The sequence below is a fragment of the Neoarius graeffei genome, chromosome 15 (assembly GCF_027579695.1).
Source record: "Neoarius graeffei isolate fNeoGra1 chromosome 15, fNeoGra1.pri, whole genome shotgun sequence".
Lineage (NCBI taxonomy): Eukaryota > Metazoa > Chordata > Actinopteri > Siluriformes > Ariidae > Neoarius > Neoarius graeffei.
In genome coordinates, this window is record NC_083583.1 from 44,695,540 (window position 1) to 44,720,036 (window position 24,497).

General features: G+C 40.1%; 2 protein-coding genes across 5 annotated transcripts in view; one reads left to right on the plus strand and one right to left on the minus strand.

Moving 5' to 3' along the window:
• micos13 (mitochondrial contact site and cristae organizing system subunit 13) overlaps window positions 1–19,621 on the minus strand; it is a 29,916-nt gene extending 10,295 nt beyond the window's left edge. The window contains exons 1-4 of one of the 4 annotated variants that reach the window (XM_060941404.1): window positions 19,453–19,621; window positions 15,055–15,211; window positions 14,757–14,808; window positions 9,501–9,906 (exon numbers count right to left, since the gene is read on the minus strand). In XM_060941404.1, coding sequence (XP_060797387.1) covers window positions 9,809–9,906; window positions 14,757–14,808; window positions 15,055–15,211; window positions 19,453–19,481 — 336 coding nt within the window. In that variant the 5' untranslated portion in view covers window positions 19,482–19,621 and the 3' untranslated portion in view covers window positions 9,501–9,808. The other 3 variants (XM_060941405.1, XM_060941403.1, XM_060941406.1) reach the window with 3 other exon arrangements.
• On the plus strand, window positions 1,700–9,039 carry LOC132899492 (mast cell protease 2-like). The gene is made up of 5 exons (XM_060941402.1): window positions 1,700–1,808; window positions 2,055–2,208; window positions 2,297–2,435; window positions 7,712–7,978; window positions 8,743–9,039. The coding sequence occupies exons 1-5, from the start codon at window positions 1,751–1,753 to the stop codon at window positions 8,902–8,904; spliced, it is 780 nt and encodes a 259-aa protein (XP_060797385.1). The 5' UTR covers window positions 1,700–1,750; the 3' UTR covers window positions 8,905–9,039.
• Window positions 19,622–24,497: the final 4,876 nt, after the last annotated feature.

Sequence of the window (24,497 nt, forward strand, 5' to 3'; positions counted from 1 at the left end):
CACACACACACATAACCAAAAGGTAAAGTGTTCAACAGAGTCATCTTGGACAAAATGAAGGATGCAGTAGACTCTCAACTAAGGGATCAGCAAGCGGGATTCAGAAGGAATCGATCATGTGTGAATCAGATCATTACTCTTCGTATAATATTAGAACAATCTATAGAATGGAATTCAGTGCTTTGTATTAATTTTGTTGACTATGAAAAGGCATTTGACAGTGTGGATAGGGAAACATATGAGGCATTACGGAATTCCCAAGAAGTTGGTAAATCTAGTTTAAAGGTAGCTATGTGGGGACGAGTGGCAGAGTGGTACATGAAGGGCAACTTACCAAACAGTTTGAAATCAAGACCGGAGTCAGGCAAGGCTGTTTACTCTCCCCTTTTCTATTTCTACTAGTAATAGACTGGATTATGAAAACAACTACAGCAGAGGGAAGAAATGGAATACAACAGACATTATGGACCTTGACTTTGCAGATGACCTGGCATTACTATCCCACAGTCATCATCAGATGCAAACAAAGACAACAACATTGGCAAGAACCTCTAAACAAGTAGGACTTAACATCCATAAGGGCAAGACAAAGATAGTGAGAATGAATACAGATAATGAGGCGCCAATCAAATTAGAGGACAACACACTAGGGGAAGTAAAATCTCATCTCATCTCATTATCTTTAGCCGCTTTATCCTGTTCTACAGGGTCGCATGCAAGCTGGAGCCTATCACAGCTGACTACGGGCGAAAGGCGGGGTACACCCTGAACAAGTCGCCAGGTCATCACAGGGCTCAGACACAGACAACCATTCACACCTACGGTCAATTTAGAGTCACCAGTTAACCTAACCTGCATGTCTTTGGACTGTGGGGGAAACCGGAGTACCCGGAGGAAACCCACGCGGACACGGGGAGAACATGCAAACACCGCACAGAAAGGCCCTCGCCGGCCACGGGGCTTGAACCCGGACCTTCTTGCCACCGTGCCGCCCGGGAAGTAAATTCCTTTACTTATTTGGGAAGTATTATGGACAAGGACGGCGACACAGTTGCAGACGTTAGAGCAAGAATAGGAAAAGCAAGAACATCATTTCTACAGCTGAAATACATCTGGAGCTCAAGTATAATACAGCAATGTACAAAAATAAGGATATTTAACTCCAATGTAAAATCAGTACTGCATTATGGTTCGGAGACTTGGAGAATGACAAAGAACACAATTAGTAAAGTACAGACATTCATCAACAGCTCCCTACGAAAGATCCTAAAGATACACTGGCCAAAAAAGATAAGTAACAACGAACTTTGGTTAAGAACAAAGCAAGTACCAGTGGAAGACAAAATCGGGAGAAGAAGATGCGATGGATTGGACATACACTGCGCAAACCAGCATCAAATACCACCAGACAAGCCCTGCTATGGAACCCACAAGGGAAAAGAAAAAGAGGATGACCAAAAAACTGATCTGCAGAAAGACCTAGAGAGGCTGGGGCATATCACCTGGAAACAGCTCGAGGACAAGGCGAACGACAGGGCTCTGTGCCATTTGGACATTGTTGATGGCCTATACCCCACGAGGGGTCTACGGGTAGGAGGATAAAGATTTCATTGTTGCTTCACTCTCACTCTAAGCAAAGGGGCAGAGGCATGAACACTATTACCTAATAAAGAAAACCACAATCTGCATGTCATCAAATGCATCTATATATGAGGTGTGAGTCTTTGATTCAGTGCATGTTAGTGGCAGGATGAAGACCTTGCACATACTCTTGTTTGCTGCAGCTTTCAGCATCCTCAATTTTAATGGTAAGCACTCATTTCTGAATCATAATGAAGATTCTAGCACATATCAGTGCAACTAGATATTACTTTTTCTTCTTTTCTCAAAATGCTGAGCTCTTTATATCTTATTTACTTTGTATCATATAATTAAAAATTCACATTTAAACATCAAATTTAATCTACTCCTCTTCAGTTTTGTTTCATTGTATGTGAATGTGAGAAAATAGCAAGTCAAACTGAAATCTACTAGACTAATAAAACTTTTTCCAGCCACACATGGAGGGGAAATCATCAATGGCAAGAAAGCCAATAAGGACTCACTGCAGTACATGGCATCTGTGCAGTGGTATAACCAGCAGCACAGATGTGGAGGATTCCTCATAAACCCTTGCTACGTGCTCACCGCTGCCCACTGTGACGAAAAGTAAGCTACTCATGTTGTGTGTTTCTTAAACGTGTAGATTTATTTGTTTCAACATGACAAGGTATCTGCCTTATTTTTAAATATGCAGTGGCCTTAGTGTGGTCCTTGGGACTCATAATATCGATCCGAAAAAGAATTTGAGAAGATACATGATGCAAAGCAAGTACATACACCCATCATATATGCTGGGCAGACCCACTGACGGGTTTGACATCATGCTCCTGAAGGTACAAATAAATCCATTAAGCTATATTCACTCAGGATAGAGAGCATTTTCATAATACAGAATCCAGATTATAAAGCAATGTCACACAAACAAGAGTACTGTTGTTTTGAATACCAGCGCAATATATCAGTTGTACTGATATTCAGTACTACAGTAGGACTGTGAGAGTAATTTTGCTTTTATACAACAGTTCTATAAACAACAAATTAATATCGAGTAACTGACATTTCTGACAGAATATGGGCAAATATTTTCTTATTGCTTTTGCTCATTAATATTTTGCTCTTTCAAAAAATTATATTAATAGTTTCAGTGTAACAAACTATTGCTAGAACTGGAATTTTATGTAATGAACACAGACAAATGGAGTGATAGTGAAAGTAATCCTGTAAGGTCAGGTATGCCATGCTGGGAAGAAATTTCCTTAGGGGGAAAAAAACCCCACAACCTTGCAATGCAACTATGCTTAACTTTATTTGCATGTCATCCCATTCTGCTTGCTACATCCTGTTGCTCAGCCAGTTACTCAACTCCAGTTAAAATAGTAGCTAGTTACATCCAATATACACATCAGAGCTCTGCATACAGTCATTATCATGCTGAAAAAGAAAAATGCTCATCAGGGAAAGTTAACCTAGCTAATTAGCTTACCAGGCCATGGTGATAATGATAAAAAACCACACAGAAATTAAACAACATCCAACAATTCTTCTTCTGTAGTGTTCTACCTGATGGCAGGTCCAAGTTTCTAGGGAAGAATTACAGTACAACTTCCTGTTGCCTTCTACTGGATTATTTATAGAGGTTTATTCCTCTCAGAGGTGGACAAAGTACCCAACTTCATTACTTAAGCCAAAGTACAGATCCCACTGGTCAAATGTTACTCCGATATAAGTGAAAGTTATACAGTCAAATTTTTACTTAAGTTAAAGTACTGAAGTACTTGCTTTTAAAAATACTTAAGTATTAAAATACATTTTCTGTCAATGCATCGTTGTATTATTGCCACAACGCTTACAAAACCTGCTCTTTTAGTAGTAGACTGCTACACCCATGGTGTAAGAAGGAGAGGTACCGCAGGTCATTCATACCTGGTGCTGTCAGGCTGTATAACACCCACAACTTGTAACGTAGCACCAATAACCTGTTTGTCGTTATTTCCACTACTTCACCACTACTACCTCTGCCATCTCTCATCGATGCAATTATTATGTGCAATAATATAGGCCTTAAACTATTTTTATGCATACATATATATGTGTGTGTATATATACAGAGTCTACCTGTAATGTGCAATTTTTCCGAGCCTCTCAATAAGGCAATTTTTCTATACTTTTTCACGGTAGATAATGCAAATAGCCCTCTGTATTTAATCCTTCGTTTGTCTAATTTTTATTTCAGTTTTATTTGTTATCTGTTTGACATTTTCTTGCGACTGTAACACGTGAATTTCCCCGATGTGGGATGAATAAAGTAAATCTAATCTAATCTAATCTAATCTAATCTAATCTAATCTAATCTAATCTAATCTAATCTAATCTAATCTAATCTAATCTAATGCCGTTACCAAAGACAGAACTGTGAATTCACAAAATGAACGCATGCTGTGCCATCATGGTGGTTTAACATTAAGTTAGCTAGTCAATGAAACTCCACCTGAGACTAGCAAACTCTTTTCAAACTCAAAATCATATTGGGTAGCTAACGCTACTAGAAAAGAAAGATTTCAACATTGTTTATTTGGCAAGATTATGCTAAAACATATTTCTGAAAGGACTTCAGATAAGTTAACGTTATTCATGTTAGCGTAACTCCATTTTTACATGCTAACTAACAGTGTCGAAGTTAACTAGCTATGTGGTAACGTAAGCCGTGGACAAGGCTACGGCAACTTGGCGGGCAAATCCATAGAAAGTCATTTGACTAACTAGACTGCATAGCTATTGCAACATTATCGCTAGCTCTAAAAGCACAGACAACTTCACTGTAAGCTTTCTCTTGGAATAAAACGTTTACAGACCTCAATATGCTCCCGCAGGTTGGATGGCGAGTTTTTGTAGGCTGTGATGTGGTTAGTTTTCGGCAAACAAAGCAAACATTTAAAATGAAACGAATCTTTAATCCTTTCAGAAAACTGAAACATGGGTTCTAGGTAAAGCCATGAGTGCGTGCATTCTCCAGAAAAACCATCTCCTTCCATTCTGCCATCAACTGATCGTGTTCAAATAATGCTGCGGAGAAATCACTGAACTTGATTTTATCCAGTCTATAGACGTGACTCTAGTGATTACTGATCGGCTGTCTCAGTGTCACCTGTGAAAAAAACAATCACGTTTTAGAAAAGAAAAAACATCCACTTTCAAAGCTGCTTCATAGTAACGAGTAACGAGGACCTTGACAGAAATGTAGTGGAGTGAAAAGTATGATATTTGTCTTTCAAATGTAGTGAAGTTAAAGTCACAAGTTTTCAAAAAACATAATACTCAAGTAAGGTACAGATACTCAAAAAGTGTATTTAAGTACAGTACTCAAGTAAATGTACTTCGTTACTGTCCACCTCTGATTCCTCTCAACCATTCACACCTATAAGCAATTTAGAGTAGCCAGTTAACCTAACCGCATGTCTTTGGACGGCGGGGGAAACCAGAGCACCCGGAGGAAACCCACACAGACGCAGAGAGAACATGCAAACTCCATACAGAAAGGCCCCCGTCAGCCACTGGGCTCAAACCCAGAACCTTCTTGCTCTGAGGAGACAGTTCTAACCACTACACCACCGTGCCACCCATATATCCAACAATTAAACTTTATCATATCACTACTAGTGATCAGAGTGTTTGCACAATACACTGACTGCACAGAAATGTGACCAAATGTCTATAAAAGGATTCCAAGCTTATGAAATTTTTTTATCTTTTGTATACAAGACTTTCCATTTGATTGACTCAGCAAAAACATTAAAAAAAAAATCCTTATTGGAGCAAAACCAAACAAAATATTTATCCATATTGTGTTTGAAATTTCAGTTACTCAATATTAACTTCTTGTTCATAAAACTTGTACAAAAGCAATACTGCACTCACAACTGTGCTGTTGTATTGAATATCAGCACAGCTGTGATTACATAACTGAATAACTACAACCCCGATTCCAAAAAAGTTAGGACAAAGTACAAATTGTAAATAAAAACAGAATGCAATAATTTACAAAATCTCAGAAACTGTTATTGTATTCACAATAGAACATAGACAACATATCAAATGTCGAAAGTGAGACAGTTTGAAATTTCATGCCAAATATTGGCTCATTTGAAATTTCATGACAGCAACACATCTCAAAAAAGTTGGGACAGGGGCAATAAGAGGCTGGAAAAGTTAAAGGTACAAAAAAGGAACAGCTGGAGGACCAAATTGCAACTCATTAGGTCAATTGGCAATAGGTCATTAACATGACTGGGTATAAAAAGAGCATCTTGGAGTGGCAGCGGCTCTCAGAAGTAAAGATGGGAAGAGGATCACCAATCCCCCTAATTCTGCACCGACAAATAGTGGAGCAATATCAGAAAGGAGTTCGACAGTGTAAAATTGCAAAGAGTTTGAACATATCATCATCTACAGTGCATAATATCATCAAAAGATTCAGAGAATCTGGAAGAATCTCTGTGCGTAAGGGTCAAGGCCAGAAAACCATACTTGGGTGCCCGTGATCTTCGGGCCCTTAGACGGCACTGCATCACATACAGGCATGCTTCTGTATTGGAAATCACAAAATGGGCTCGGGAATATTTCCAGAGAACATTATCTGTGAACACAATTCACCGTGCCATCTGCCGTTGCCAGCTAAAACTCTATAGTTCAAAGAAGAAGCCGTATCTAAACATGATCCAGAAGCGCAGACGTCTTCTCTGGGCCAAGGCTCATTTAAAATGGACTGTGGCAAAGTGGAAAACTGTTCTGTGGTCAGACGAATCAAAATTTGAAGTTCTTTATGGAAATCAGGGACGCCGTGTCATTCGGACTAAAGAGGAGAAGGACGACCCAAGTTGTTATCGGCGCTCAGTTCAGAAGCCTGCATCTCTGATGGTATGGGGTTGCATTAGTGCATGTGGCATGGGCAGCTTACACATCTGGAAAGACACCATCAATGCTGAAAGGTATATCCAGGTTCTAGAGCAACATATGCTCCCATCCAGACAACGTCTCTTTCAGGGAAGACCTTGCATTTTCCAACATGACAATGCCAAACCACATACTGCATCAATTACAGCATCATGGCTGCGTAGAAGAAGGGTCCGGGTACTGAACTGGCCAGCCTGCAGTCCAGATCTTTCACCCATAGAAAACATTTGGAGCATCATAAAACGGAAGATACAACAAAAAAGACCTAAGACAGTTGAGCAACTAGAATCCTACATTAGACAAGAATGGGTTAACATTCCTATCCCTAAACTTGAGCAACTTGTCTCCTCAGTCCCCAGACGTTTACAGACTGTTGTAAAGAGAAAAGGGGATGTCTCACAGTGGTAAACATGGCCTTGTCCCAACTTTTTTGAGATGTGTTGTTGTCATGAAATTTAAAATCACCTAATTTTTCTCTTTAAATGATACATTTTCTCAGTTTAAACATTTGATATGTCATCTATGTTCTATTCTGAATAAAATATGGAATTTTGAAACTTCCACATCATTGCATTCCGTTTTTATATACAATTTGTACTTTGTCCCAACTTTTTTGGAATCGGGGTTGTACCATACTGATATTCACGACAAAAGCACTCTTCAATTAACAAGTGTACCTCGTCAAAAGTTAATTAGTGCAATTTCTTGCCTTCTTAATGCATTTAAGATCAAACAGTAAATAATAAAAATACAGTAAATAACCCTATTCCACAACTGTAGGGATCCATATGTCAAGAACTGTTTAACTAAGTAAAGAGAAACAACATCCATCATTACTTTAAGACATGAAGTGACTTGTAATTAATAAAAATGAACAAATTGTGAATTATAAAGAAACTTGAATAAAATGAATTATAAGAAACTGTTGACTGGTACTGTAAGTGATAACAGAAATGAACTTGGTTCCATGGATGTCCCACAACGTTAAACATCTTTTTAATAAATAAGCAATAAAAAATTAAAACACATCTGTAAGGTATGTGCAGTAATTGGAAAATAGTCAACTAAGCATATGCCACTGTTAATTATTTTCCTATGAGATCAAGCCCTGTCGTGTTTTCCTTCTTACTTATAATGTGAAATCTCTTATAAAAACAAGCTTTCAGAGAATGTCAATCTGAATAATAAAGATGTGAAGACCATCAAAATTCCAAGCGACCGCAACAAGATTGAGCCCAATATTAAGTGCCAGGTTGCAGGATGGGGAAGAACCAAAACCAAAGCCCAGCAGACTGACCTCATGGTGACTGATGTGCCCATCATAAATATCACAGTCTGTGAGAAGGAGTGGAATAAAATGAAGATTCAACTCCCAGCTAACATTCTGTGTGCAGGAGGCTATGGAACTGAAAACGGAGCGTGCCAGGTATGATGACAGAACTACACTCACCAGTCATTTTGATAGGAAGACCTGTACACCTGCTCATGTACGCAGTTATCATAAATGAGAGAGATTTGAGGAGAATGGACAAAGGAAAATGGACAGCTGAAGACTGGGGAAAACCAGTATTCAGTTGCCCAGTTTCAGTGAGCCTGTGCCCATGATGGCCTCAGATTCCTGTTCTCGGCTGACAGAAGTGGAACCCAATGTGGTCTTCTGCAGCTGTAGTCCATCCACCTCAAGGTTTGATGTTTTGTGCATGCTGAGGTGCTTTTCTGCTCACCACAGTTGTAGAGTGATCATATGAGTTACTATATCCCTCCTGGCAGCTCAAACCAATCTGGCCATTTTCCTCTGACCTCTTTATCAGCAAGGCGTTTCCACCCACATAACTATCGTCACTGTCGTTTGGTGTTTATCGCACCATTCTCAAGAAACTGTTGCGTGTGAAAATCTGAGATGATCAGCAGTTTCTGAAATGTGCAAACCAGCCTGTCTGATACCAACAACCATGCCACAATCAAAGGCACAGAGATCACACTTCTTCATTCTGATGTGAACCGTACATGAAGCTCTGAATTGTATCTGCATGATCCTTTGTATTGTGCCACATGCTTGGTTCATTTAATAACTGCATAAATGTGCAGGTGTTCCTAATAAAGTCGATGGAAAGTGCATATGTTTGCTGCCTATTTTTCTTGAACAATGTGAAGGCTGAAACATTTGTGCTATTTGTCCTGTTTTGACAGGGTGATTCTGGTGGGCCTCTGGTATGCAATGGTCTGGCAGTGGGCATTGTGTCCTTCAACTATAAGAACAATTGCAATTATCCAAATTTTCCTAATATCTACACTGAGATTTCAGCTTACAAAGACTGGATTGACAAAGTAATCAAGGAAAATGCTTGTTGAAAATGCGTTGCTTAACTTGATATCATGGATATAAGGTTTGTAATCCTTAAATGGCAGATTTCTGGAGTCTTTCTGCAAACAATGTTTCGGCTATATCTCTGAACTTAAACAGAAATTAAAGTTGTCAGGCATGTATGTGTGTCTCAAGTATGATTTTTTTTTTTTAGTCTAGTATGGCCATCACAAGAGTTAAAAAAAAAAAAGCCATGTTCAGCCAAAAGGCAATTACTTAATATCAACTTTCACTTTATATATAAAGAGAACAATTGGTCTGAAATGGTATCTTATTACACTTAATCACTGTTTGCTTAGTCAACAGCCAGATCATGACTTCATTTTGAGAAATGTAAATGTGGGAAATTTTGTATTTATAGCACCAGCGATAAATATTTCTGCATACCGTAACAATTTTAATGTCATAACACAAAGTGCTGTCCAGATGTGCTGTATACTAGTATGGAATTAGGTTGAAAAACAGTTGAGTAGTAACGTTTTGCACGCTCAGTGCTGCTTTGTGCGTCACAGTTTAATAGGTTGGAAGTAAACCAAGAGAGATGTAGTTTAGTCTGTCGTATTAACATACAAAAACACACACCTTCCAAATAAGGTAAAGGTTTATTTTACAGTACATTAGTTAACATACCAAAATGCAAGTAAAGGGACGAGATAAATACAATAATATATCCTTATGTCATGTTTACCTTTATATTTGTAAACCAAACTCATTTTACTTAAATACCTTTAGAACAGGTATTTCACAATTCCCCCCCCCCAAAAAAAGTCATTCCCTTGAATTTACGTTTTAAACTATTGTACATGTGGGATCTTCCATGTGCACCATTCAACATTCAGCTTACATGCAATCATAACCTCAGTCAACTATTAAGTATGAACAATTAAGCGGTCATTTAATGAGGTCCTTAACATACTGCAGGCCTTGACCGGTGTACTCGCACACTGCATTTGGAGCAACTGATAAAGCATGGATGGACTTCCGCACTCCTATGTGAAGAAGGTTTGAAATCAACATTTCAGCACATTTATATTTCATGGTTAATAGCAGAGTCCAAAACTCTGAGGCCCTGTCCACACGGCAACGGATTCAGGTGACTCCGATACAATTGCTTATCGTTTAGGCCTGGCGTCCACACGGCACCGGCGTTTTGGGTGCCCAAAACGCAATCTTTTTGAGAACGGGTTCCAGAGTGGAAAGATCTGGCAACGTTGCCGTTGTGAAGTCGTCTGGATGAGTAGAACGGATTTGTTTACGATGATGTCACAACCACATGACTGTGAGTGCTTCACGCCGGGTAGAAGTGTAACGAACTCGATGCGAGTTGTCAACAAATCCTATAACTTGGTTCATGAAACGCGCTTACAAAATATTTTCACTGTGAATATTTATTGTGTAATGGTGCAAAGTGAGAGAGAGAGAGAGAGAGAGAGAGAGAGAGAGAGAGAGAGAGACTCTGCCCTTAGGGCAGAGTCAATCCTGCCAGCAAAAATAGGGAAAAAAAGGAGCGATCTCACCTCTTCAGATGTTGGTTTAAGTCCGACAATACATTCCTCAAAAAGGGCGTAGAAGAGCAAATTAATCCATCAACGTGTAGCATTCAATTTATTCCGGACCATTAAAGACGCCGCCTTCCGCGTAGAATCATACGTCATCCTCGCCGCCATATTGGATAGGTCAAAGCGGAGAATAAAGATTCATGTGCTGCGTTTAACTGTACCAACAGGTTTACCGTCCAAACGAGATCACATGGGATTACCTTTCACAGGTGAGAAACAACAAATTAATCCATCAACGTGTAGCATTCAATTTATTCCGGACCATTAAAGACGCCGCCTTCCGCGTAGAATCATACGTCATCCTCGCCACCATATTGGATAGGTCAAAGCGGAGAATAAAGATTAGCTGCGTTTAACCCTTTGGTGACTGACCCCTTGAAAATGGTTCCTCCAGGAACGATGACATTTCAGTTGTCAAGACAACGGAAAAACTAAAATACAAAAACAGAAAGATACGTCACAATGCTCTTGTGCACAAAACAAAATGCTCTTGTATTTGTATTTTAGTTTTTCCGTTGTCTTGACAACTGAAATGTCATGGTTCCTGGAGGAACCATTTTCAAGGGGTCAGTCACCAAAGGGTTAACTGTACCAACAGGTTTACCGTCCAAACGAGATCACATGGGATTACCTTTCAAAGGTGAGACTGGAAAAATACTTTTCATTGTATTTGGTCATTATAATGTAATTTTACGAACAGATTTTCCTGACTTTGTGGCCAATATGAAGTCTTGCGCATAATAGTTTATGCGCATGCGTCCTTACTTCTATTGTTCTGGTGTCTCCGAAGGGACCGTCTTACAGCGCCCCTAGAGGTGTGGCATGTGTATTGCATCGTTTTCAGCAAGCGTTGCGTTGCCATATGGACCTGATATTTTACTGATCGTTGCCCATTTGGACGCGATATATTTTTAAATAACATCTCGTTGCCGTTGTCGTGTGGATGTAGCCTGAGTCCACACAATGAACAGTTATCAAGGAACATTTTATATCGGTTAAAGAAACCTTAAAGTTCATAGGCAATGGTCAGAGGTGAAACATAGAATATCAACTTTATTGTCTAGAAGAACGACCCAAAAAGCGAATTCAATCTTCCTAGTGTCTAATTTGCACCCTAAAATTGAATAAAACGGTTAAAATATATTGCCCAATTTCCGAAGGTTTGTTTACATCTCACTTATGCGCACTTTCACTGCCAGAGGGCAGTCATCATGACGTCATTTAAGCCAAACAGACTGGGAGCAGTTCTGTGTTTACTTGGGAACCGAGCACGTGTACGGACTTTGGTCATGAGAGGTTGTGTAAAAATGTCTGACAGCAATAGCCATTTTGAAGTAGGAACTCTCCAAATTAAATATCGAAAGGTGAAATCATACATGTATGAACCTATGGCCGTTGCAAAGCAATCGGTGAATGTGGCTCACTGGTTTGACCGTGCAGCCTCAGAATCGGACAGCGACTCGGCCGACTCTGATCGCGGTGACCCCGGGCCTCAACAAGACTCGCGCCCAAACGATTTATCCTGGTAATTTTGATAAATTCCTACTTTCGTCATAATACTAAATAAGAGCCCTTTTGAAGAATAATTAAACCGCCTCCCTAGTGGATATAGGGAACGATTACTGGACAGTGCACCGGTAGGCCACATTAGCCTGCCATCTGCGGCATTATACTATTTATAGCCTATTCTGAGCGAGGAAATATCCCTTTGTCTCGTTTCCACAATGATTGTACAGGATCCCTCAGGATTCTTGACTTGTCAATTGCAAGCAAAAGTAAAAATGTTTACCTCCAATCTTCTCCTTTTTGCTTGAGCGTTGCTGGCCCGTTTCTTCTTTGACTGCTTGATTTTGTTTCATGCGCACAATCCACTCTCTCCACCTCTTCTGAAAAAAAAAAAAAACCCTCTGGCTTCACGCACACAATCCACTCTCTCTGCCTCATCTCCTCTTTCGGAAAAAGCCAACCCACTCGCTCCACCTCTTCTCCTTTTTTGGAAAAAGCCAATCCTCACGTTCTGCCTCTTCTCCTCTTCTGGAAAAAGCCAGTCCACTCTCTCTGCCTCTTCTCCTCTCTCAGAAAAAGGTAAAAACTTCTTCCTGAACCGGTCCTGTTGTTACAGTTCACTGCACAACAATAAGGCATGGTTTTTCTTTGGAAATTCCTGAACGCACGTCTGCACTCAAGCCGAACGGCAATGTAAGTATATGGAAGTGGACTCAACTCAAGCAGTTTGTTTGGCTTAAATGACGTCACGCGCCGAGTGGTCACGAAAATAGCCGAGCAGAAATTCGCCACGATCCGCGCTAACTTATTTTAATTATTATTTATTAACAATACTTCTTGGGACCAGAAGAAAATTACAGAGGGTTTTTTTTAACATATAAAGTTTCAAATGTGTATAAAATTAAAACCATTGCCTATGAGCTTTACATGAATCAGTTCAGAAAACAGACTTCAACAAAACTGAACTTTAGCCAGTTCTGCCGTGCATATAATCCAATTCCAATGTACGGTAGCACACATACCCTGTGTCTGAAATCACTCACTCATTCACTACTCCCTACTCACTATCTAGGGAATTCTATATAGAGGACTATATTGTGAGCTGATTGGTAAAAAACACTTTCGGACACTACTCTGCAGCGCTGTTATTTACATCATTACTGTCGCACAATTAAAACGTGCCAGATCAGTCGGCTGGTGCGTTTTCAAAATAATAAATACATGCATGTATGTATTTTTGTAATGAATCCATATTATACTGAGCGTATTTCTCACATTAATAAAGACAAAGTACTTTGTGTCTGCTGCATCTTTCAGTTCTTTTAAATCAAGGCTGAATACTTTCTTCTTTGCCGCTGCCTTTTATTAAATCAAAGTTGAGGCTTTTGATTAATTCCTCGCTCTGCACTGTAACTTTTATTCTGTCATCTGCCATTTTTCCTTCAGTGCAACCGCAATGCATGATGGTATACAGGGGGTTGCAAAAGTAGGTATACAGTAAGGATTATTCCAGTATTAAAATAGTGGTGCTAGGTTTCATTTAATACTAGAATTCATTAAAAGATAGGGTTTTCGCACGCAAGCCACGTTCTGTTGATGCCATGATTCAGTTCATATGGGAGGCTTGCCAGGAAATTGATGCTGATAAAGACCTTTGTGCCAGAGTGTGCATGGGTGTCCACACTCGACTAGTGGAGTATTTGAATGCCATGGGCAAACAGTTTGAACATCTGAGGGATTAATATGTTTATTATTGATATGTTATTAATATGTTAGTATAATCAATAAAATAACATTTTGTGCAAATGTTTTGTTTTTCATTACTGTATACCTACTTTTGCAGCCCCCTGTATATTGCCTGGTTAGTGACCATCAGTTGTACACTACTTTTCACGGTGCATTGTGGGACACTATGAGTCCACTATATAGGATGTAATAATTCTCACTATACATTCCGACAGCACTACAAAACGGCGAACTCACTATATAGTCCACTATATAGTGAGTGATTTCGGACACAGCGATAGTCTGTCTTTTCTTCCCCCCTCCTTCTGTGTACTCAAGTTATGCAACACCACAGCGAACTTGCAAGATATCCTCTACATATGAGAAAATGTCTGTAATTAGCCAGAGAAGTTGTTTCACTGTGTGGCAACATGCAAACAATCATTTTACAAAACAGAGGAAACATTAACCTCGGTGAAGAGTTAAAAATAACGCATCCACCTAGAGCAACATAGTTACATCAGATAGATGTATTTCAGACAATCCTGTTCTGCATATCAATGGACTGCTAAAGCCTCCTGGTTCCGAGACATGGAGGCTGAATAGAGGTGAATAAATGCTATACTATTCCTTCCTGATGTTCCTGAATTATTAGGATTTTTGCCCAAACTTGAAAAACAGAATTAAGTTTTTGACAGTCATGACAGTCCTGTGTGGGATGTGATAAGGAGAAGAGTCTACAAGAAGAGATCTCATTAGTCTCAGTGAGCAATAATATGTTCACAAGCTCTAAATGAAAGCATACTAATAATTGTGATTTTTTTTTAATTAAAAATTCTGGTTTCTAGTGAGTTTTTTTTCTTATTTTTTCTTTTCTTACTTACAGTAATTAGCTTTATGCTGAAATCATCACAAATGCACTTTCATAATAATAAAAAACATTCAATAGTTCTTGGTCGTGAGCTCACATGCTTGGGTTCTAGTGTATACAACAGATCATCTAGACATAAACCACAGCTCACAGAGCAGAACAGCTGATAATTGTTTACCTGAGTTCCAAGCATCACCTGGAGAAAACTCGATTTTGGGTGCTGCAGGAAGCTGAAACGAAAAACAGATAGAAAAAAAAAATCTGCCCCGTATCAATATGCCAAGTATCTTTCGAAATAAACTGCTTGACAAGACAAATTAGATTTTTTTACACATTACTTATGACTTGTTTTTGAAATAGAAAGTCCTAATGATCCTGAAGGACATGAGTTTTATAACAGTCATTTGACAGTTTAAGGCACAATCAAATTAGGATGTAGTTAAGTTAAATGTTTGATCAATTCAAGTGTACTTTACCTCCAAGCCAAAGTATTTTGTCCACTCGTCCACAGCGGGAGGGATGGCTGCTTTAGCTTTGTTTAGAGCCTCTGAGCCCTCTGCACTGCCACTAAGGAGTCCTGAATCGTAGGCCACGTACATAGCCCCTCCAGCAATGCCCACTTTTGTGGCTAACCTTCAAAGAAAAAAAGGCAGCTATTTACTTAAGAAGCCCAATGCAAGGTGACAGTTATTAAGGGAACCTTAAGCTGTGTTCACATATATACCGGTACGATAGTAGTATAACTGTATCGATACAAAGTATACCAGTACAGTTTAGTGCATCTGTCCACACTAGCAAGAAATGTTTGCGGTTTTCTTTCACAGTAGTTGAAATGCGCATGCGCGAAATGTTTCTGTGGTTACCGAGTAACTTCCTTCCGAGATATTTCGACGTATACCCCTCAACTGTTCCTGGCATCGCTCGTCTCCCCAAAGCTCTAACAAACACATAACTTCGTCTTTGCTCCATGTAGCTCCACGGTCATTTTGAGCCATTTTGACGTTTTATTTACAGCTGGAAAGCACGTGCGCATTGTATTGTATGAATAACCCAGAAGAAGTAGGAATGGTTCATTGCGCTTGCGCATTATATTTGTATCGATACAGAACCGCTTCATCTGTCCACACTACAGCAAAGCGCTACAGTACCGGTATAGTTGCTAGTGTGGACAGGTGTTGCGGTACGAAAGTAGTATCGTATCGGTACAAAATCCCTAGTGTGGACAGGGTACTAGTTAGCAATTGTTCCAAGCAGTGCTGCCAAATTAGAGACCTTGTTGCTTGGTTTGGTGACATTTTAGACCACAGTCATGACTTTTTGTCAAAAAAAAAAAGCATTATGACAAAATCAAGTTTTTGGAGCAAATCTAAGCAACTGTCTTGCACACGATATGGCTTTCCAGCTCACATCACTGAGGTGAGAAAGTAGGTTCAGTCAACTCACCAGCTGTGTGTAATCCCTAACTGAGACAACAACCAATCACTGATCACCACTGCCCATTTCCCAAATGCTCACTACCACTGCTTCATTTTAACCATGTTTTTGATAGCAATTATTTTAATCTGTAAACATGAAAATAGCTGGTTTGCTGTGCAGTGGTGTAATCTATCTATTATATAGGGTACATAAGGGCCACCAGAGTATATTTGGTATTATTTTAACTAATAAGTATGAAGAATGAGACTATTTATTGTTCTGTGAGCGCTCGATAATGTCCTGTATCACTAAAAGGAACAGTGTTGTGGTGGAAGGACTGGCCAAATACATCTCTCCCTCTGCAGACAGCCTAAATCAGTGTCCACATTACATGTTATTGTCAGAGTTACCATGACAGCATGAAGTGCTGGAGTCCAGCCAACGCATTCAGCTTTGTAATAGCGCTTTATTTCTAGCCTATTTAACTGATTTTTCCTCTGTATACTTTATTCATTCTATTTTCATATCAAGAACAGAAATTCATTGGTAATTTTTTTTTAATCATCAGAAACGCAGATAGAATACTCAAATTTGGCTTATTTACCTTCTTTTTAAGTCACAAAAAATTATAAACGAAAAAAAGTCAGTTTTTCTGAAACCTGTGGTTACATGCAGAATTCACTGAGCAGCGCGAGTGGAGCAGATTCCAATGCGACCTGAAATCACATGTAGTCAACCTTTTTGTGCTGGCAGGTAAGATGGGTAACTTTCCACCAACTACCACCACAAGTACATTTCAGACTCTTTGAAAACACTATAGGGTTATTTCTACTGAAATTTTACCAAGGTAACATTTGCAGGGAAAAATCATGGTGGACAGAATGCATCTGTTTTGTAACCTAGTAAACTAGACCCACCCACCTAGTGGCCAAAAATATTTTTGCCTACGAGTGGGTCTAGCCTCGCACCATATCAACAAAACACCCCGGGCATCAAATCGTGCCCACCAATCACAACGCAAGGTTTTTGTTTGGATTCTTTGGGCGGGCTTTTGCAGGAGTGACAAGGCTGCGCGATGCTGGAGAAAGCACAACAGGAAAGATGGCTACGGCTAGAGAACAGCGCTCGTTTGACTCCGCTTTGGAATCAGTTTTAGAAGAATTAGACTTGGATTTTTCGTTGAAACATGAGCAGGAAGAGACTCTCCACTCATTCCTTTTCAAGAAGGACGTTTTCGGTGTTTTGCCGACCGGCTATGGCAAAAGTCTGATCTACCAGCTGGCTCTGCTTATAGCCAAAAGGATGGGGCTAGTTTGTGCAGTACAAAGAATTAATAAACAGCTTTGAAACATTACTTTTTGATTGTTTCTTATTTTCCCGTTATTTTAAATTTAAGGGAAATTATTTCACCAAACACCACTAAATAAAAATAAAAACTCAAAAACAGTTTAAGCAAACCCTTAAAAAAAAAAAAAAAAGAGTTAAGTATGTGGTACAGACTCCAAACTTGTCATCATTATCTCCAAACTTCTTAATATCTAGAACCTGTTTATTAATTAATACGCATTTTGAAAAATTATTTATTTCAAGGCCTCCCCCACTGCTTTCTGTCGCTCTGACTTAGGGCTGAACGATCTATCGTTTTCGACCGAAAATCGCGATCTCAGACAACACGATTTTGGGATCGTCAAAGCCGCGGTTTTTCTCAGTGCTCCTAAACTGACCCATGTTTTGCTTCGTCAATAAATTGCCCTCATTTTTTACACTACAGACAAAAAAATTACGTTCAGGAAAGCCTTGTGGCACTCAGTGTGAAATAATTTTGTGAATATCTCCTTCCGTTTTCGTGTAAATCCCCGTTGTTTGGAGGGAGCACTGTGAGGAGAAACTGCGCTTTCTCTGTCTCTGAGCGCATGGGTGGGGGAGGGGCTGCTCGCTCACTCTCTCACATACACAGGAGGGAGGGGCCCTGCAATAGCGACTGCTACAGCCACTGCATCGCTCTTATTTCCCACAGGGGAATTGTTGGCTCTAGTTATAATTTATAATGCTTATGTACATTCTTTTACAAAAGTGCAATATTTTGATGCTGCTGAGCCATTGATCAACCTTTTTTTTATGTCTGATATGTTGTAGATGGGAAAAGTAAAAGAAGCAAAAGTTTACTTAAGAAAGATGGCTCTCTTTTTATTATTTTAAGTTATTATAACTTGTTCCTCAGGCACTCAATGTTAATAAACAGGCCTACATTTGAAATCTGTTGACCTCAGTTTTCATTCTTGCATTAGCTTTATGGAATTCATTGTATTAATTAATTTGCACTGAAACTTGATTTAAAGAAAAAAAATCGTGGTTGAAATCGAAATCGCAATATCTGCCAGAAAAATCGCAATTCAATTTTTTCTTAAAATCGTTCAGCCCTACTCTGACTACGTCACAGTCACTGTTGCGCTGATTGGTCAGAGCGTTGGCCTATACGCACAGAGACAGTTTGAAAGACAGCGGGTTGTTCCTACCCACCCCCTTCGGAAATGTCTACGATCGAGACCAGACTAAATATTCACATTTAGTCTGGCTTGCCAGGCTATCTGTTTTGCATTCTTTTTATAAATTTAAAAAAAGTCATTACATCTTGCATTTGAAGGTTGCCTGCATGTAGCGACTGTGAACAGCATTCATGACAGAAGACGGCGGCGTTCCAGTTGACAAGTAGGTGGTGAATTTCTTGTGGTAGCCCCTCCTATAGCTACTGACATTACTGGTTCCAACTTTGGGACCAGCAATATGTTTTTTTTTGGGGGGGGGGGATGTCAAAATGTATGGAATAGGCTCTTGATTAGGCACCAGCACTGCATCAAGGAAAAGGGCTATTTGTAACTTGATATGCAAATGAGCATGACGATTTAATGAGTATGCAAATTAGTATGTGATGTCATCTGGCAACTTTTAGGACAGGTATTTATACTTCGCCCTGAAAAGAATTGGCTGCTGATTCTGTGGGGGTTTTTAAACACACACACTGCTCGTGTACTGATTCAAATTCACATCATCAGTTTGTAGCTTTAGTATCAGAGTTCTGTTAACGTTAACTGAATAACAGACTCAACCACAAAACACCGAGATCACGATATATAAATAACAATGCATTTGTACAATGTAACTTACAGGAAATAAATACATTACTGTATAAATGGGTAGTATAGACATGCAGGGTCGTCCTTGAACTCTCCCTAGTAAACGTTACTCAAATTAGGCCTTAATTTACAACATGGTTACATTATTCATCATAAAAGCGTATCATTATTCCAGTCCATACTGGAACCCCGACTGTCAGACGGTGTCTCTGTGAAATACACCTGAAGATTATATCGATAAACATTCAACCTGCTGCTGATTAGCTAGCTGGCTAACTGCTTAGCTCTCTGTTCTGTCATTTTACACCAAAACAAAAGACTTACTTGACTACTGGCAACATCTTAGCTGCCATGGTGTGTCACAGTGCAAACCTAGATCTGTGTTTCAATAAATATAAGTAAAGGAAACCCGCAGTACAGAACAATTCAGTACACAAGCGCTAATTAGCAAGCTTCCCAGCTAGCTCCATTCACAAGGGCATCACTAGCGACAACCGGAAAAGGACTTTTAAATAAAGTTTTTTTGCGAAATTTTGAATGGAGAAATTAAATTTTAACGTCAATAATAATAATAATAATAATAATAATAATAATAATAATAATAATAATAATTTCACACTCACCCACACTGTGTAAACTCCTAAAAATTCTCACATCACACGTTTTTCCTCATCTTTCCGGTGTGTTCTTGATTTTTCCATTGTGCCCTATTGTCCCATTTCGCCATATCAAATACCCAAAATGTATCATATTATTCATATTTAAGTGAATAATCAATTCAGTCATCATAACTTGGCATTTTTAACCCAAGCAATCAAAAAGAGGAAATTTATTCAATATTTTCACTCATCTGTGAAGGAGGGGCTTTAATTCTTCATGATGTAATTATTTTATATGTAAATCAATTTTACAAAAACATTTGAATTGTAATAAAAAAAAAAGTTCCACGGGGAGGCCAGATAAAACAAGATACTATATTCTTATAAAACATGACAAAAGAAACATTGAGTGTTAGGCAAATGCAAAAGAAAAAAAACAGCAAAATTAGAATTTTTTTTTTTTTGATCATAATGTCCCAAATAAGAGACCAGTTTCTGAGATGGACCCATATATATACACACACAGTATATAACATTTGTATTGATAAGTTTGTGTTGTTGTTTTGGGTAAGTGCTCTATCCAGGTATCTGTTCATAGCACAGAGCTACAGTATTATTCATCCATCCATTATCAGTAGCCGCTTATCCTGTTCTACAGGGTCGCAGGCAAGCTGGAGCCTATCCCAGCTGACTACGGGCAAGAGGCGAGGTACACCCTGGACAAGTCGCCAGGTCATCACAGGGCTGACACATAGAGACAAACAACCATTCACACTCACATTCACACCTACAGTCAATTTAGAGCCACCGACTAGCCTAACCTGCATGTCTTTGGACTGTGGGGGAAACCGGAGCACCCGGAGGAAACCCACGCACACACGGAGAGAACATGCAAACTCCACACAGAAAGGTCCTCGTCAGTCACTGGGCTTGAACCCAGAACCTTCTTGCTGTGAGGCGACAGTGCTAACCACTACACCACCGTGCCACCCGCTACAGTATTAGTACTGCTAATTATTATCACACATACACACACAAGAAGAAGCTTTTTTTAAACATGGTAATTTAACCATGGTACTCTCCGATCAAAATAAAATATAGAATGTATATCAAAAAATGCAGTCCTGTTATTTTATCGTTAAATTGCTTCTGATGGGTTTTCAATATAATATATAGATTTAGGCACTGCCTAAAAGCGGAGCTCCCATCTGTTTCTGGGTTGTAGAATTTTCTTATATGATAACCAGCCTCTTTTGTTTTATTTCTTAACCGGCGAACACTGGCCACTCGATGGTATGTCTCATCTCATCTCATCTCATTATCTCTAGCCGCTTTATCCTTCTACAGGGTCGCAGGCAAGCTGGAGCCGAAAGGGCGAAAGGCGGGGTACACCCTGGACAAGTCGCCAGGTCATCACAGGGCTGACACATAGACAACCATTCACACCTACGGTCAATTTAGAGTCACCAGTTAACCTAACCTGCATGTCTTTGGACTGTGGGGGAAACCGGAGCACCCGGAGGAAACCCATGCGGACACGGGGAGAACATGCAAACTCCACACAGAAGGGCCCTCGCCGGCCCCGGGGCTCGAGCCCAGGACCTTCTTGCTGTGAGGCGACAGCGCTAACCACTACACCACCGTGCCGCCCTCGATGGTATGTATGACTGGTAATTACTAACACTGGCCACTAGGTGGCGTGTATGACCTGCAATTACTAACACTGGCCACTAGGCGGCGTGTGTGACCTGCAATTACTAACACTGGCCACTAGGCGGCGTGTATGACTGGTAACTACTAACACTGGCCACTAGGCGGCGAGTATGACCTGCAATTACTAACACTGGCCACTAGGCGGCGTATCTCATCTCATCTCATCTGTAGCCGCTTCATCCTAGCCTGGGAAATCCTATGCTGCTTTGCACAATCGTTCCGATCTGAAAAGACAGCATGGAAACTATGGTCTAATGCTGCGTTCATGTGCTCTGGGAAGATGATGTTTTCCAGTTGGGAAGTGGTATTTACCAGTGTGTTGTGTTCACATGCTTTTGTTGTTGTTGACAAATTAAAGATGGTGGACCAGATTCAAGTTAGCAATAGTTAGTTAGCTATCGTTAGCAATAGCGTCTGCTCTGGATAGGTAAAAACAAACCATAACAACACATTTTTAAAGGAAACGGATTTCTAACGTATTATATTACACTTGTTAATGACGCAACATTGCATAGACACCAAAAACTACCCACTAGTACTAGTAAAAAAAAACTTTAGTAGCGTACAATGCTTAGCATTCAAGTGTCTTGTACCGCTCGCCGCCATGTTGAAAAGGTTAAAGTTCATCTCATCTCGGCAACTCGTGTATCAAAATTTTCTACGAGTTGCCCAGTGGAAAATACCACAAGAGGGGGCGTTCATGTGTGCTTTCCATGTCGGCGTTTGGTATTTACCATAATTCCCATAGCACATGAATGCAGCATAAAGGCTCGCCTGAGTTAGGGAGCCAATCAGAGAGTGGGGAGGGGTGGAAAGACGGTGACGCGTACTACTCGACAAACGGAAGCTTGTAGTTTATTTGGGACTGTTTACGGATCACATTTAACATGGCGGCGAGCGATACGAACCAAACTTTCGATCAAGCTTTAGACACTGTTCTGAATAGTTCAGAGCGAAAGTTTGTTTTAAAAAAAGAACAGCGTTTGGCGTTACAGTCTATTTTTGTTTTGCCTTCTCTTTCTCTTTCCTTCTCTTCGTCGCTCTAACTACGTCACCGGGTACAACTGCCATGATTGGCTATGGGCTACGTATACGCCAAATGATAGACATTCGCAACATCCAATAAATGGCCGTTCACAATCGTAAACCGCACCTCCCCTACGAGAAATTCAATAGGCGGATTCCAGACCATATTTCACTTGTGATATGGTCTGGTGTTAACCAGACTAGCTTCATCCTGTTCTACAGGGTTGCAGGCAAGCTGGAGCCTATCCCAGCTGACTACGGGCGAGAGGTGGGGTACACCCTGGACAAGTCGCCAGGTCATCACAGGGCTGACACATAGACACAGACAACCATTCACACCTACGGTCAATTTAGAGTCACCAGTTAACCTAACCTGCATGTCTTTGGACTGTGGGGGAAACCGGAGCACCCGGAGGAAACCCACGCGGACACGGGGAGAACATGCAAACTCCACACAGAAAGGCCCTCGCCGGCCACGGGGCTCGAACCCGGACCTTCTTGCTGTGAGGCGACAGCACTAACCACTACACCACTGTGCCGCCCCTGGTGGTGTATATGTCTGGTAATTACTGTAACACTGGTATGGTGGAGGTACGCACGGGACCGAAACCATCAGAAAACAACTCGAAGGGTTTCTTAATGTATCCACACTCTATGCCCATGGGCGTCGCCACCATTGAATGTGAAGGGGGCGTGTCCCCTTCACTTTTCATAATTCTTCATTTGGACCCCCCCACATTTAAACATAAAATATGAGTTCACCCAGCGCCGTTTCTATTGCTTCGTGAAAGAATCCATTCCACTTGATCGATAAGAGAAAACACAGACCACTGAGAATCCACTCCGGGGTTTCCGGCCGTTTCTTACAACAGCTCACCGCGCGCGAGGGAAGTGAATCTCAGCGCGAGCAGACATTTTGGTGCAGCTGCTGGAAAGTGGAGGAGGTGACGTCAGCCCCATTGCAACCTCACAATGTCTAGCTTTTGCTAAAACCTTATTCTTTTGTTATCTGCCCTCAAAATTAACCCTAGGCCACGTTAAATTAATGTTCAACTAAACAGTGAAATAAGCTTAGCCTAATGGGGTATTCTTGGTTGATGATGAATTGTTTGCAGTATTTGCTCCTCCCCAGACACAATGGACATCAGGAAATTCTTTACAAAGAAGCGGAAAGTCAGTCAGAATTTCCCCACAGGACAGGGGTTTTTGTCCCAATGGAAATGTTAGTGCAGTTAGCTGGCTAGTCAATGCTAGGAGATGTATCAGCTAGCTTAATGTTAGCTATCATTTAACTCAAACCCAGTAGGCCTGCCTTACTGTAATGCCAAGAATGAGGTCAAGTCTGCTCTGATGGTATTTACTGATTCCCTGTTGTGATCTGAAGAACTTGTTTTGTCTGGTCTTTGCCAGTTCTCTGGAAAGTAAGATGGGAAATCAGTGTATGGGGAAGGAAGAGTAGAAAGGAAAGCAATGGAGAGATGGATGTTATTCCAGGTGGATTGTAAAGGAAAGGGGGATAAAAGTTATGAAGTGGTAGAAATTGTGGTGGCACCAATGTCAGAAGGAGTTATATCTATAAATCTATTTGTTATGCTAATCTGTAAATGTTACTGTAGTACCACCATTGCATGTAGGTTGATAAAACTGCACTTGTTCATTGTGTGAAGTTCTCTTTTATGTGTCGTTGCTTGACACAGTGTAATTTTGTGTCATTTTTGTTATGAGTATCACTAAATCGGAAAAAAAATGCACCCACTAGTCACTGTTGGTGGTGAACAAAATTGCTCATTGTGTGAAGTTGTTTATGTGTCACCGTTGCTTGACGCAGTGTGATTTTGTGTTATGAAGTTTGCATGATGATGTGTCATGCCTGTTCCTTGTGTGAAATTATTAATATTCTTATTTTTAAACTTATAGTTGTCACTGTTGCTTGGCACAGTGGCATGTTGTGTTGCATCTAAAACTAAATAAAAAAGGAAACACAAAATAAAAAGTAAAATGCACCCATAAAGTCATTGTTGGTGATAAATT

Excerpts from the sequence above, each read along its gene's own strand:
- LOC132899492 (XM_060941402.1), top strand. The coding sequence starts at position 1,751 with ATGAAGACCTTGCACATACTCTTGTTTGCTGCAGCTTTCAGCATCCTC. Across the intron at positions 1,809-2,054 it reads CAGCATCCTCAATTTTAATG|CCACACATGGAGGGGAAATC; the intron begins GTAAGCACTCAT and ends AACTTTTTCCAG. Across the intron at positions 2,436-7,711 it reads TTGACATCATGCTCCTGAAG|CTTTCAGAGAATGTCAATCT; the intron begins GTACAAATAAAT and ends TATAAAAACAAG.